Source organism: Chiloscyllium punctatum, chromosome 44, assembly GCF_047496795.1.
Source record: "Chiloscyllium punctatum isolate Juve2018m chromosome 44, sChiPun1.3, whole genome shotgun sequence".
Classification (NCBI taxonomy): Eukaryota; Metazoa; Chordata; class Chondrichthyes; order Orectolobiformes; family Hemiscylliidae; genus Chiloscyllium; species Chiloscyllium punctatum.
In genome coordinates, this window is record NC_092782.1 from 18,336,505 (window position 1) to 18,349,004 (window position 12,500).

At 44.0% G+C, this 12,500-nt stretch overlaps 1 protein-coding gene across 2 annotated transcripts in view; it reads right to left on the bottom strand.

Annotated features, from left to right (window-relative positions):
- Positions 1-857: 857 nt before the first annotated feature.
- LOC140466773 (coiled-coil domain-containing protein 38-like) overlaps positions 858-12,500 on the bottom strand; it is a 66,450-nt gene continuing 54,807 nt past the window's right edge. For both annotated transcript variants that reach the window (XM_072562390.1, XM_072562389.1), the window contains exons 13-15: positions 10,995-11,200; positions 5,691-5,784; positions 858-2,499 (exon numbers count right to left, since the gene is read on the bottom strand). In XM_072562390.1, the coding sequence (XP_072418491.1) occupies positions 2,386-2,499; positions 5,691-5,784; positions 10,995-11,200 (414 nt within the window). In that variant the 3' untranslated portion in view covers positions 858-2,385. The remainder of the gene's footprint in view (positions 2,500-5,690; positions 5,785-10,994; positions 11,201-12,500) is intronic.

Here is a 12,500-nt window from a genome sequence, read left to right on the forward strand (position 1 = left end):
AGATACCTATTGTATACTGCCCCCAGCCTTGATTGACAATATGTTCCCTGGAACGCTGATAAATTTAATGAATCATTCCCTGCAGAGATGTGTGGAATCATCACTGTGTGGAATGTGTGTAAGCGAGGCCCTAGCACATTCCCTGCACATTGTCTTTAGCCTGAGTTGTGTGCATTAAAGTGCAATGATTCAGGGATTCCTGATGTCCAAGTCTATCTGCAGTGAAGTAGTCAGTTGCTTGAGAGATGTGAGCACTGCTGGTCTGCAGCTTTGCAGGAGTCTATATTGTCATAGGTATGTACAGATAACGATTTTGTTAAATATTGGGGTCCCTTTAAAACTTTTTCTTTCTGGTATTTCCTGTGTAATTGAGGTTCTTACTTTCTGCTCCGAATACACACAACATCTACTAAAACAGGAGTTGATATTCCAGAATGGTTGACTGCCCATATTAGGTGACTGTAGTGCCAAACATTCAGAGTCTAATAATTTTACATAAAACCTTTATTACCAACAAATTGAGGGGTTCATGTCTTCTTCATTTTCATGACCATGGGACATCAAAAGCACTTTAAAGCCTGTGAATTAATTTGAAGTGTACGAACACTTGAATTTGAACTCTGAAGAAATTTCTTTTGTTTGCTGGGTGTAAGAGGTTAAGTACAAGATGTCTGATGCAAGTACAAGATGTCCCTAGTTAAGGTATTAGGGTTTAGAAAAATGAGTACAGAGTTTTTATCATTCCAAAGATGACTTTACAAACCAGGTTTGTAAAATATATCTTCGCTCAAAAAGAGTGTAGACCATTATTTTTTAAACAGCTTTTAATTAAAATCCCTTGAAAGAAACAGCCCATCCTTACACTAGGATACAAACATTACACTACAATACATACAATACATTACAATTTGTATTGCAGTATCCTACAAACTCTACAATTAGCAAAATATTGAAAAACAGCAAAATTGCACAATAGTTGAGAACAATAACAAAATTGTATTTCTACAGCAGACATTATGAAGAGTTTATTTAACAGTAATTGGAAGTGAGGGAATACTACAAAGGAAGGTTTGCATTTGGATCCTGAGAACATGTGTTTTCCTTTTCTCTACTGTGAAGGACATGACTGTGATCCTTGAAGAGCTGAAGAGCAAATGCTAATGGATTACTGTTAGTGAAGGTTGTCCTCAGGTCATTTTTTTTTTTGGAAGAGCAGAAGGAGTTTTAACTTCTTGAAGTGGCCATTCTGTACCTTATCTGTGAGCATACAATGCTGATATTGGAAAATCCCTCCGTTGCTGAGTGAAATATTTAGGAAAGCTCAGTCATTAGTCACTCAGGACAAGGAGAATGTAGGATGTTGAAATTAAAAGTAGAAGGAAGAGATGCCAGTGAAAGGTACCACTGAAACAGTCTCACCAAGTGTATCCAAGATTATATTCTGAATCAATGTGACTTTATATATCAGTCCCACCATTGCCTTAAATGGCAATTTATCAGAACCATTTAATAAGCAACACCATTTTAGCATATCATCTCATAAGTTTTACGGCAGGATAGAGCCAGAAACTGGTCCTAATGTTCTTTTGAAGGAATCCCATATCTTAGAAGAGATCATATACATGTCAGTAAAGGGACAAATGTTGCTTTAATCCAGTGCTGTCTAGTAGATTAACTGGCTATCCACTTGTGATAAAATCACTTGTAGTAATTATCATGGAAATACCTGGTGTGAGCAGACATACATGCACAAACCAGCTACTTCATGTGTGTATTTAGTCCAACATCTACAGTATCAGTCAGTATCCTAGCAAGTAAAGACACTCAGCATGATAAATAAAATCTGCAATCTCTGCTTTTCCTTTGGAAATAACAATGTTGCTATAATTCTCCTGACTTGTTTTCAGAAATGTATTGCAGATCTCTTTTACCTCAATCTTGAAGTAAAGCATTCACAATGATCATACAGTGCTCAAATGGTATTGAGATTGCATGCCCAATGACAGTGCCCTATACAATTTCGTTCAGATATGTAAGTTACACTAGTCTGCCAGTAAGTTGCATGTGATTAATGTATTGGATATATACTGGTTTAAAACATTTTAAATCTCACTCCCAATAAAAATGGGCAGTAGTACATGCAGCCAACCACACAATGGGTCCTGCGGTATATAAAAAAAAGGTCAGGTGTCTTGCAACATGCCTTTTCAGAAGATCTTGTGCCTTTTGACCTTGAGTGGAATGGTGTATAAGGACAATAGACATGGTGGAACAGCAATACACAAACATTCCAGTTATATCTTTGCTATCAACATTATTAATGAACAGCTGAATATCAATAAATAATTTACAGAACACAAAACAACGAGGTTTAACTCTTGACTCTTAAGTGAAAAAGAACTCTTCTTCATTGACCTCTTCAATTTCGTTATTTACTACATCATTCCCTTTCCCTTTGTCTCTGATGGGCTCTGAGCGATACACCAGCTTTCGACCCAACTGTTGGAAAAATTTTAAAAATTTCATTTGAGTTTCGGTACTGCTCCAGCCTGTACACCATGTCTTTGGTAGCTGTGAATATTTTATAAAGGTGCAGGTAAAGCTTGATTAGAATAAATTAGATTTCCTATAGTGTGGAAACAGGCCCTTCGGCCCAACCAGTCCACACCGACCCTCTGAAGAGGGGCACACCCAGACCCATTTCCGTCTCATTAATGCACCTAGCACTACGGGCAATTTAGCATGGCCAGTTTACTTGGCCTGCACATCTTTAGAGACTGTGGGAGGAAACCCATGCAGACACTGGGAGAATGTGCAAACTTCACACACAGGCTGGAATCGAACCTGGGACCCTGGTGCTGTGAGGCAGCACCACTGAGCCACCATGCCGCTTACAAAAATGTTTCTGGGACTGAGAGACTTTCATTACTTGGTGAAGTTAAGGGGTGGGGGGGAAGAGGGATCTAATTGAAACTTACAGAATACTAAATGGCCTGGAGAGAGCAGGAAAATGGGGTTGAAAAGCCTATTAGCCATGATTGAATGGTGGAGCAGACTCAAAGAGCTGAATGCCTAAATTCTGCTATAATGGTCTCACGGACAGATTGGAGAAGCTTGGGATATTGCCCTTGGAGAAGAGGGTGGAGGGGAGTTTTGTTTGAAGCACTCAGAATCGCGAAGGACCTGAACAGAGTGGAGAGGGAGAGACCCCACTAGCAGAAGTGGGGGCAAGATCCTTTTCTTTAAAACACCGTGAATGGTTTCAATCTGGATCACTGCATCAGAGTGTGTGGAGGCAGGTTGAGTCATAGCTTTCAATGAAAATTAAATAAGAACCTGAAAAAATCTGCCAGGAGTTTGGGAAAAGGGCAGCCAGCCAGCACTGACCAGATTGACCAAATAGCCTCCTGCATGTTGTAGCCATGTTGTGGTTCCGTGTGAAACTTTAGTTCAACAGACTAGATAAGCTGCAATTGTGTTCCATAGAACAGAAATGGTTTTGAGAAGTTTTAACAGAGTCACAGAATGGTGACACAGGAGAAGGGGGCCAATTCAGCCCAGCCTCTGTGCCATTTCTCTGATAGTAACCCAGCTTGTACAGCTCACTTATCCTTTACATCCTGTTGTTTCCTTTTCAAAGTCATGGAAGAGTACAGTCAGATAAGGAGAAACTGTCTCCTGTGGCAGCAGAATCAGTAACAAGAGAGCTTAGATTGCAGGGAATTGAAAAGAACTACAGGCTCTGAGGATAAGAATTTTTTTTAAACGTAGCAAATTATAATCTGGGACACGCTGCCTGAAGAGGTAGTGGAAGCAGATAGAGCCGTAGAGGTGTACAGCACAGAAACAGACTCTTTGGTCCAACTCGTCCATGCCAATCAGATATCCTAAATAAATGTAGTCCCATTTGCCAGCACTTGGCCCATATCCCTATAAACTCTTCATATTTATTTACCCATCCAGATGCCTTTAAGTGCTGCAATTGGACCAGCCTCCTCTGGCAGCTCATTCCATACACACCACCCTCTGCGTGAAAAAGTTACCCCTTGGGTCCCTTTTATATACTTTCACTCTCACCCTAAACCTATGCCCTCTAGTTCTGGACTCCCCCACCCCAGGGAAAGGACTTTGTCTATTTATCCTATCCATGCCCCTCATGATTTTATAAACCTCTATAAGGTCACCCCTCAGCCTCCGACGGTCCAGAGAAAACAGCCCCAGCTTGTTCAGCCTCTCCCTATAGCTCAAATCCTCCAACCCTGAAAACATCCTTGTAAATCTTTTCTGAATCCTTCCAAGCTTCATAACATCTTTCTGATAGGAAGGAGACCAGAACTGCACGCAATATTCCAAAAGTGGCCTAACCAATGTCCTGTACAGCCGCAACATGACCTCCCAACTCCTATATTCAATAAAGGAAAGCATATCCTAACTATCTGCGACTCTACTTTCAAGGAGCTATGAACCTGCACTCCAAGGTCTCTTTGTTCAGCAATACTCCCTGGGACCTTACCATTAAGTGTATAAGTCCTGCTCTGATCTGCTTTTCCAAAATGCAGCACCTCGCATTTATCTAAATTAAACTCTTATCTGCCACTCCTCAGCTCATTGGCTCGTCTGATCAAGATCCCGTTGTACTCTGAGGTAACCTTCTTCGCTGTCCACTAGACCTCCAATTTTGGTGTCAGCTGCAAACTTAACTAACTACACCTCCTGTGTTCACATCCAAATCTTTTATATAAATGACGAAAAGTCATGGACCCAGCACCGATCCTTGTGGCACTCCAGTCGGAAAAGCAACCCTCCACCACCACCCTCTGCCTTCTACCTTCAAGCCAGTTCTGTATCCAAATGCCTAATTATCCCTGTATTCCATGTGATCTAACCTTGCTAACCAGTCTCCCATGGGGAACCTTGTCAAACACCTTACTGAAGTACATATGGATCACGTCCACTGCTCTGTCCTCATCAATCCTCTTTGTTACTTCTTCAAAAAAACTCAATCAAGTTCGTGAGACATGATGTCCCACACACAAAACATGTTGACGATCCCTTAGTCCTTGCCTTTCCAAATACAGTCCATACATCCTGTCCCTCAGGATTCCCTCCAACAACTTGCCCACCACTGACGTCAGGCTCACTGGTCTATCGTTCCCTGGCTTTTCCTAACCACCTTTCTTAAATAGTGGCACCACATTAACCAACCTCCAATCTTCCGGCACCTCACCTGTGACTATCGATGATCCAAATATCTCAGCAAGAGGCCCAGCAAACGCTTCCCTAGTTTCCCACAGAGTTCTAGGGTATATCTGATCGGGTCCTGGGGATTTACCCACTTTTACGCATTTCAAAACTTCCAGCTCCTCCTCCTCTGTAATATGGACCTTTTTCAGTATGTCACCATCTATTTCCCCACATTTTATATCTGCCATGTCGTTCTCCACAGTAAATACTGATGTAAAACACTAATTTAGTAAGTCCTCCATCTCCTGCAGCTCCACACATAGGCTGCCTTGCTGATCTTTGAGGGGTCCTATTCTCTCCATAGTTACCTTTTTGTCCTTAATGTATATATAAAATATATAATGTATATATATAAAGGATGGCAGTTTCCTTCCCTCAAGGACATTAGTTTGGAGATGAAAGCACTTCACATGATGCAGAATGAATTACATCTGAGAAGTATCTACCCGTTTCTGTATATCTCTTAGTGCTGCCTCGCGTCGATTTTTATTTCTTGCTTCCATTGAACTTTTTATACGAGACATCATTTCTTCTTGCAGCCTAAGATAAAGAACAGAACATGCCTTTTAGCACACTCCAGCCGGTAGTCAAAGCTGAACTAGTTATCAAGAATGCAGCGGATAAAAATAAATACATCTCGTGAATGAACACAGAACACGATTTCAAACACTAGAAACTATCAATGAATTGTCAAGTCAGCTGTTCAATTTTCTCAGTTCCTGCTCTAGAAACGGTGGCAGTGTGTTTTTTTTATAATATTCATTAATGGGATGAGGGCATCAGTGACTAGGCAGCATTTATTGCCTATCCCTAATTGCTCAGAGGGTGGTTAAGAGTCAACTACATTGCTGTGGGTCTGGAGTCACATATGGTCCAGACCAGGTAAGGATGGCAGTTTCCTCCCCTCAAGGATATTAGTGAAAGAGATAGGTTTTTACGACAATTAACAATGGGTTCATGGTCATCATTATACACTTAATTCCAGATTTTCATTGAACCGAAATTCGACCGTCTGCCGTGGCAGGATTCAAACCCAGGTGTCCAGAGGATTACCTGGGTCTTTGGATTAACAGTCCAGTGACAATACCACTGGGCCATCATCGCCCTCCGTGTGCTGCTCAGTTTAGAAGCTGCCGTGGCTTCGCAGTGCTCGGTCTCACCTCTGAACACAGGAGTTTAAGTCTCACAGCCCTAATGTGAGAAAATAACCCATTCCGAATCCAGGGCTGTACAGAGGGTTGTCCCATTTCTGGTGGGAGCTTTACTGCAACAGGAACCATACTTGAAAGATTATATTTGTTGTCAAGCATTTTAAGATTCCCTGAGGATATGAAAAGCACTACAGAAATGCAATTCTTTGATTTGTTAGAGGAATTGTCCAGATTTTAATGTCAGTGGGAAACGTACTTTTACACCCAGCTGCTGGTCAAATATATTTTCGATCACCTGGAGTGTAGTCTCACAATGAGGGCATCTCTACAGCTCCAAGGGTGAGCCACTAGCAACATTGTCAAGTTATTTCATTCAGAAAGTAAATATTGTAGCCTTTCAAATGAGACAACAATTCAGTTCAACTGTGTCCCATACAGTAAGTGACACTTGTTAAGTAACATGCAGCCCAAAAGTTGTCAAACAGATTTACACCCCAATGGTGGAAATGCCTTAGACAGGGACCTTTCCCCTTTGAGACTCAACAGTGGATGCTCAAAGCTTTACTACAGCCCTCAACATGCATTCCTGGTGCCAAACTGGGACAGGCCATCCGTAGCTCTTTGCGCTGGAAGGCTGACAAGTGTTAGGCAGACCATCTTTCACCGTGTCCACAGCCCTTCAGTAGCTATTGATGTTTGTCTAGGTGGACATCCATGGGAGCAACCCATAAACCACACTGTTCAGGATGAACATCTAGTGGGTAATTTGTCAGAGGGGATCCTGAGGGACAGGATTTACATGTATTTGGAAAGGTAGTCAACATGGCTTTGTGCATGGGAAATCATGTTTCATTAACTTGACTTGAGGTTTTTGAAGGAGAAAGTGAGGACTGCAGATGCTGGCGATCAGAGTCAAGAGTGTGGTGCTGGGAAAGCACAGAAGGTCAGGCAGCATCCGAGGAGGAGAATTGACATTTCAGGCATAAGTCCTTCATCAGGAATGAGGCTTGTGGGTCAGGGCTGAGAGATAAATGGGAGGGGGCTGGCATTGGAGGAAGGTAGCTGAGAAAGCGATAGGTGGATGAAGCTGAGGGAGAAGGTGATAGGTCAGAGAGAGGAGTGATGAACGGGTCTGGAGGGCGGTGCCGAGTTGGAGGCTGGGGACTGGGGCAATGTGGGGAGAGGGGAAATGAGGAAACTGTTGAAATCCACATTGATCCCGTGTGGTTGCAGGGTCCCAAGGCGGAAGATGAGGCCTTCTTCCTCCAGGTGTCGGGTGGTGATGGTTTGGCAGTGGAGGCGGCCAGGACCAGCATGTCCTTGACAGAGTGGGAGGGGGAGTTGAAGTATTCAGCCACAGGGCGATGGGGTTGGTGGGTGCAGGTGTCCCAGAGATGTTCTTGAAACAATTCGCAAGAAGGCATCCTGTCTCCCCAATGTAGAGGAGACCATATCGAATGCAACAGATGCAGTAGGTGACACTGGTAGAGGTACAAGTAAACTCCTGACAGATGTGCAAGGATCCCTTGGGGCCTTGGATGGAGGTGAGTGGAGTCGTGCGGGTGCAGGCTTTGCACTTCCTGTGGTGACAGGGAAAGGTGCCAGGAGTGGGGTGTGGTCTGGGGGGCCGTGGACCTGACGAGTGAGTCGCAGAGGGATTGGTCTCTCCAGAACGCTAATAGGGGTAGTGGGGGGAATGTATCTTTGGTGGTGGGATCTGTGGAGGCAGTGGAAGTGTCGGAGGATGAAGAGGTATGCAGAGGCTGGTAGGGTGGAAGGTGAAGACCAGGGGGTCTGTCCTTGTTGCGTTGGGAGGGGTGGGGTTCAAGGGTGGTGGTGCGTGAAGTATAGGAAGGGAAGTTATAATCATGGAAGAAGGAGGCCATCTGAGACTTCGAGGTGGAATTGGTCATCCTGGGAACAGATGCAGCGGAGGTGAAATAATTGGGAATAAGGGATGGCATATTTACAAGAGTAGGGTGGGAGTCGGTGGGCTTGTAGTAGATGTCTGTAATTAGTTGGTCGCTGAAGATGGTGATGGAGAGGTCCAGGAAGTGGATGAAGGTGTCCAAGATGGTCCAGGTGAATTTGAGGTTGGGGTGGAAGGTGTTGGTAAAGTTGATGAACTGTTTAACCTCCTCGTGAGAGCATGAGGTGGTGCTGATACAGCATTAATGTAGCAGAGGAACAGGTTACAGGTGCAGGTGTAACTACTGTTCTATGTATCTGACAAACAGGCAGGCATAGCTGGGTGCCATATGAGTGCCATGGCTACCCCTTTGGTTTGGAGGAAGTGGAAGGATTGGAAGGAGAAATTGTTGAGGGTGAGGACCAGTTCAGTCAGGCAGAGGAGTGTGTCGGTGGAAGGGTACTGGTTGGGACGGTGTGAGAGGAAGAAACGAAGGGCTTGGAGGCCTTTGTCATGGCGGATGGATATGTACAGGGACCGGATGTCCACGGTGAAGATGAAGCGTTGGGGGCAAGGGAAACAAAAACCTTGGAGGAGGTGAAGGGCATGGGTGGTGTCACGAACGTAGGTCGGGAGTTCCCGGACTAAGGGTGACAGGGCGGTGTTGAGTTAGGAAGAGAAGTGTTCAGTGGGACAGGCGCAGGCTGAGACAATGGGTCGAGTGGGAGCAGTCAGGTTTGTGAATCTTCGGAAGGATGCAGAATCGGGCAGTGCAGGGTTCATGGACAATGAGGCTGGAGGCTGTGGGTTGGAGATTCCCAGAGGTGATGAGGTTGTGGATGATCTGGGAGATGATGGTTTGTTGAAGAAGTGACAAAGATGATTGATGAAGCAGAACAGTTGATGTTGTTTATTTGAATTTCAGTAAAGCTTTCAACAAGGTTCCGCAAATTAGATCACATGGAATCCAGGGGGAGCTAGCCATTTGGATATAAATTTGACTTGAAGGCAGGAGACAAAAGGTGATGGTAGAGTGTTGTTTTTGGGATCGGAGGCCTGTGACGAGCAATGTACTACAAGGACAGGTACTGGATCAACTGATTTTTGTTATTTACATAAATGATTTGGATGAATATAGGAGGAATGGTTAGTAAGTTTGCCAATCACACCAAAACTGGAGGCGTTGTGGACAGTTAAGAAGGTTATCTCAGAGTACAATGGGCCCTTGACCAGATGGGTCAATGAGTGGTAGATGAAGTTTAGTTTAGATAAATGTGAAGTGCTGCATTTTGGTAAACCAGGGCAGACCTATACATTTAATCATAGGGATCTGGTGAGTGTTGCCAATTAAAGAGACCTTAGGGTGATGGTTCATAGTTCTTTGAAGGTGGAGTCACATGTAGACAGGGTAGTGAAGACGACGACTTGCTTTTATTGGTCAGTGCATTGAGTGTTGGAGTTGGGATGTCATGTTGCAGCTGTACAGGACATTGTTTAGGACAATTTAAGAAGGTCACATCCAATTCTGGTCTCCCTGGTACAGCAAAGATATTGTTAAATGTGAAAGAGTGCAGATAAGATTTACAAGGATGTTGCCAGAGTTGGAGGATTTGGGCTACAGGGAGAGGCTAAATAGGCTGGAGCTGTTTTCCCTGGAGCATTGGAGGCTGAGGGGTCACCTTATGAAATCATGAGGAGCATGGACAGGGTGAATAGCCAAGGTGGTTTATCCCGGATAGTGGAGTCCAAAACTAGAGGGTATAGGTTTATGGTGAAAAGGGAAAGATTTAAAAGGGACCTAAGGGACATCTTCTTCACGCGGAAGGTGGTGCATGCATGGAATGAGCTGCCAGAGGAAATGATGGAGATTGGTACAAATGTAGCATTTAAAAGATGTCTGGATGGGTACATTGAATAGAAAAGGTTTGGAAGGATATGGGCCAAATACTGGTAAATGGGACTAGATTTATTTAGGGTATCTGGTCTGTTTCGTGCTGTACATCTCTATGACACTGTGATGCCGACAAAACAAACACCGCCTCTCACTCCAGATGTTCACTGCAATGAAACACTCTTGAAAGAAGTGGAGAATGATCTCATCCTCATCACAGACACTTTCAGAGAAGCAGAATGGCCGAGACTTGACTGTGTGAAGGATCAGATAGGGAGAGTGTTGCTCAGTACCAGTCAAGCGACATCTTGGTGCTTGTTTGAAGGTTCTGGCGATGAGACATGTGCCAAATGAATGTCTGCTTGGGAACCATCCTACAGGATCCATTGGTCCTGCAGGACTACAAGAACATTGAACCGCATGGTGGTTTCTCTGCCCAGGCCTTTCGACAAGGGCCGGGTGGTCGAGTCCGACCGAACTGAATGGACTGTGCGATGGCACCAAAGCCAGATCTATGCTGTGTGACACCAGGGACAGGTAGGCACTCTTAACAAATTGTGACACTTGGCATTTGCAGCATGGTCAAACAACACACAAAACCCCCCTTCTTCATAAAGCAATGCAGGGCTTCCAGCAAAACCAGACCCAACACAGGACTGTCCGTGGCACAAACGTCTGATCTCTCTGTAGAATGGATGGAATCCTTTGTGACAGAGAAGTTGAACACCTTTCAAAGCTTGGTGGCACTTACTCCAGGTAATCTAACCTCAAACAAACATCAGCTTGACAATGTCCTCACCTATCTGCATCCTCTTTCTGTTTTCTCTTCAGGATGCTGCTGACTGTTGTCGCTGTTGCAGCTGCGTCAATGCAATCCAACAGCCTGTGAATCTCACCCTCAACATTCTTCAGCTTCTGCAAAGTATCCTCTGGTACCTGGCTGTCCTTAAAGCACGTCTGATGCAGCCTCGCAAGGCCCTGGTCCAACTGTTGAAATACCTTTTTCTAAAACAGAAATGGTGTGCAACAATGCAGTTTTGAGATCCTGCAACCAATTTTATTCTAATATGGCAGCAACTTACCTTTAAATGTAATTTATTTGAATCATAGAATCCCTACAGTGCAGAAAGAGGCCATTCAGCCTCTCGAATCTGCACTGTTCCTCTGAAGAGCACCCCACTCAGACCTAGCCTTCTACCTTATTCCCATAACCCTGCATTTACCGTAGCTAATCCACGTACATACCCCTGGACACCGTGGGACAATTTAGCATGGCCAATCCACCTAACCTGTATATCTTTAGACTGTGGAAGGAAACCGGAACACCGAGAAGAAACCCATGCAGACATGTGGAGAATGTGCAAACTCCACACAGTCACCCAAAGCTGAAACTGAACCCTGCTAACCACTCAACCACGGTGCTATTATTTAATGGTGGACCGATTTGAGGGGAGGAGATTCCAGAGTTAGGGCGCAATCTGCTAGGAGAAGGCCACTTGTGGTAAAGTACTTAAAATTGGGAAAATGCAAAACAGCAGAATTGCAGGAATGCACATACCAGAACATTTTGACAACAAACCTAATTGTTTTGGAGTGCATGCATGATTTATTTAAGTGTGCATCTCCTTTATTTTGATTTGAACTATTCTTGTCACATGTACCTAGGTACAGTGAAAAGTTTTAGTCTGAGTGCAGTACAGGCAGATCATACCATACAAAGTGCATTAGGGCAGTAGAACAGAGCAAAAACACAATTTTATGGCTGCAGATAAGGTACACAAAGAGCGAGATTAACATTAAAGGTAAAATTGAGAGGTTCATTCAGAAATCTAATAACAGTGGGGAAGAAGCTGTTCTTGAATCTGTTGATACATATGTTTAAGCTTTTGCACCCACAGCCTGATAGAAGAGGTTGGAAGAGATTATATCTGGGCTGGGAGGGGTCTTTGGTTATGTTTTCTGCCCTCCTGAGGCAATGAAAAGTGTAGATGGAGTCAGTGGATAAAAGGTTGGCTTGCATATGTAGTGGACTGTGTTTACAACTCAGTAGTTTTGTACAGTCCTGGGCAGAGTAGTTACCATACCAAGCCATGAAGCATTCGGATAGAATGCTTTCTATGTTGCATCTTTAAAAATGTGTGTGTTTACAGACATGCCAAATTTCCTTAGTCTTCTGAGGAAGGAGAAACATTGTTGTGCTTTCCTGACCATCACATCAACATAGGTGGACCAGAATAGATCACTGGTTATCATCACACCTGGAACATATGCTCTCAATTCTCTTCCACCTCAGCACCTTTGATGT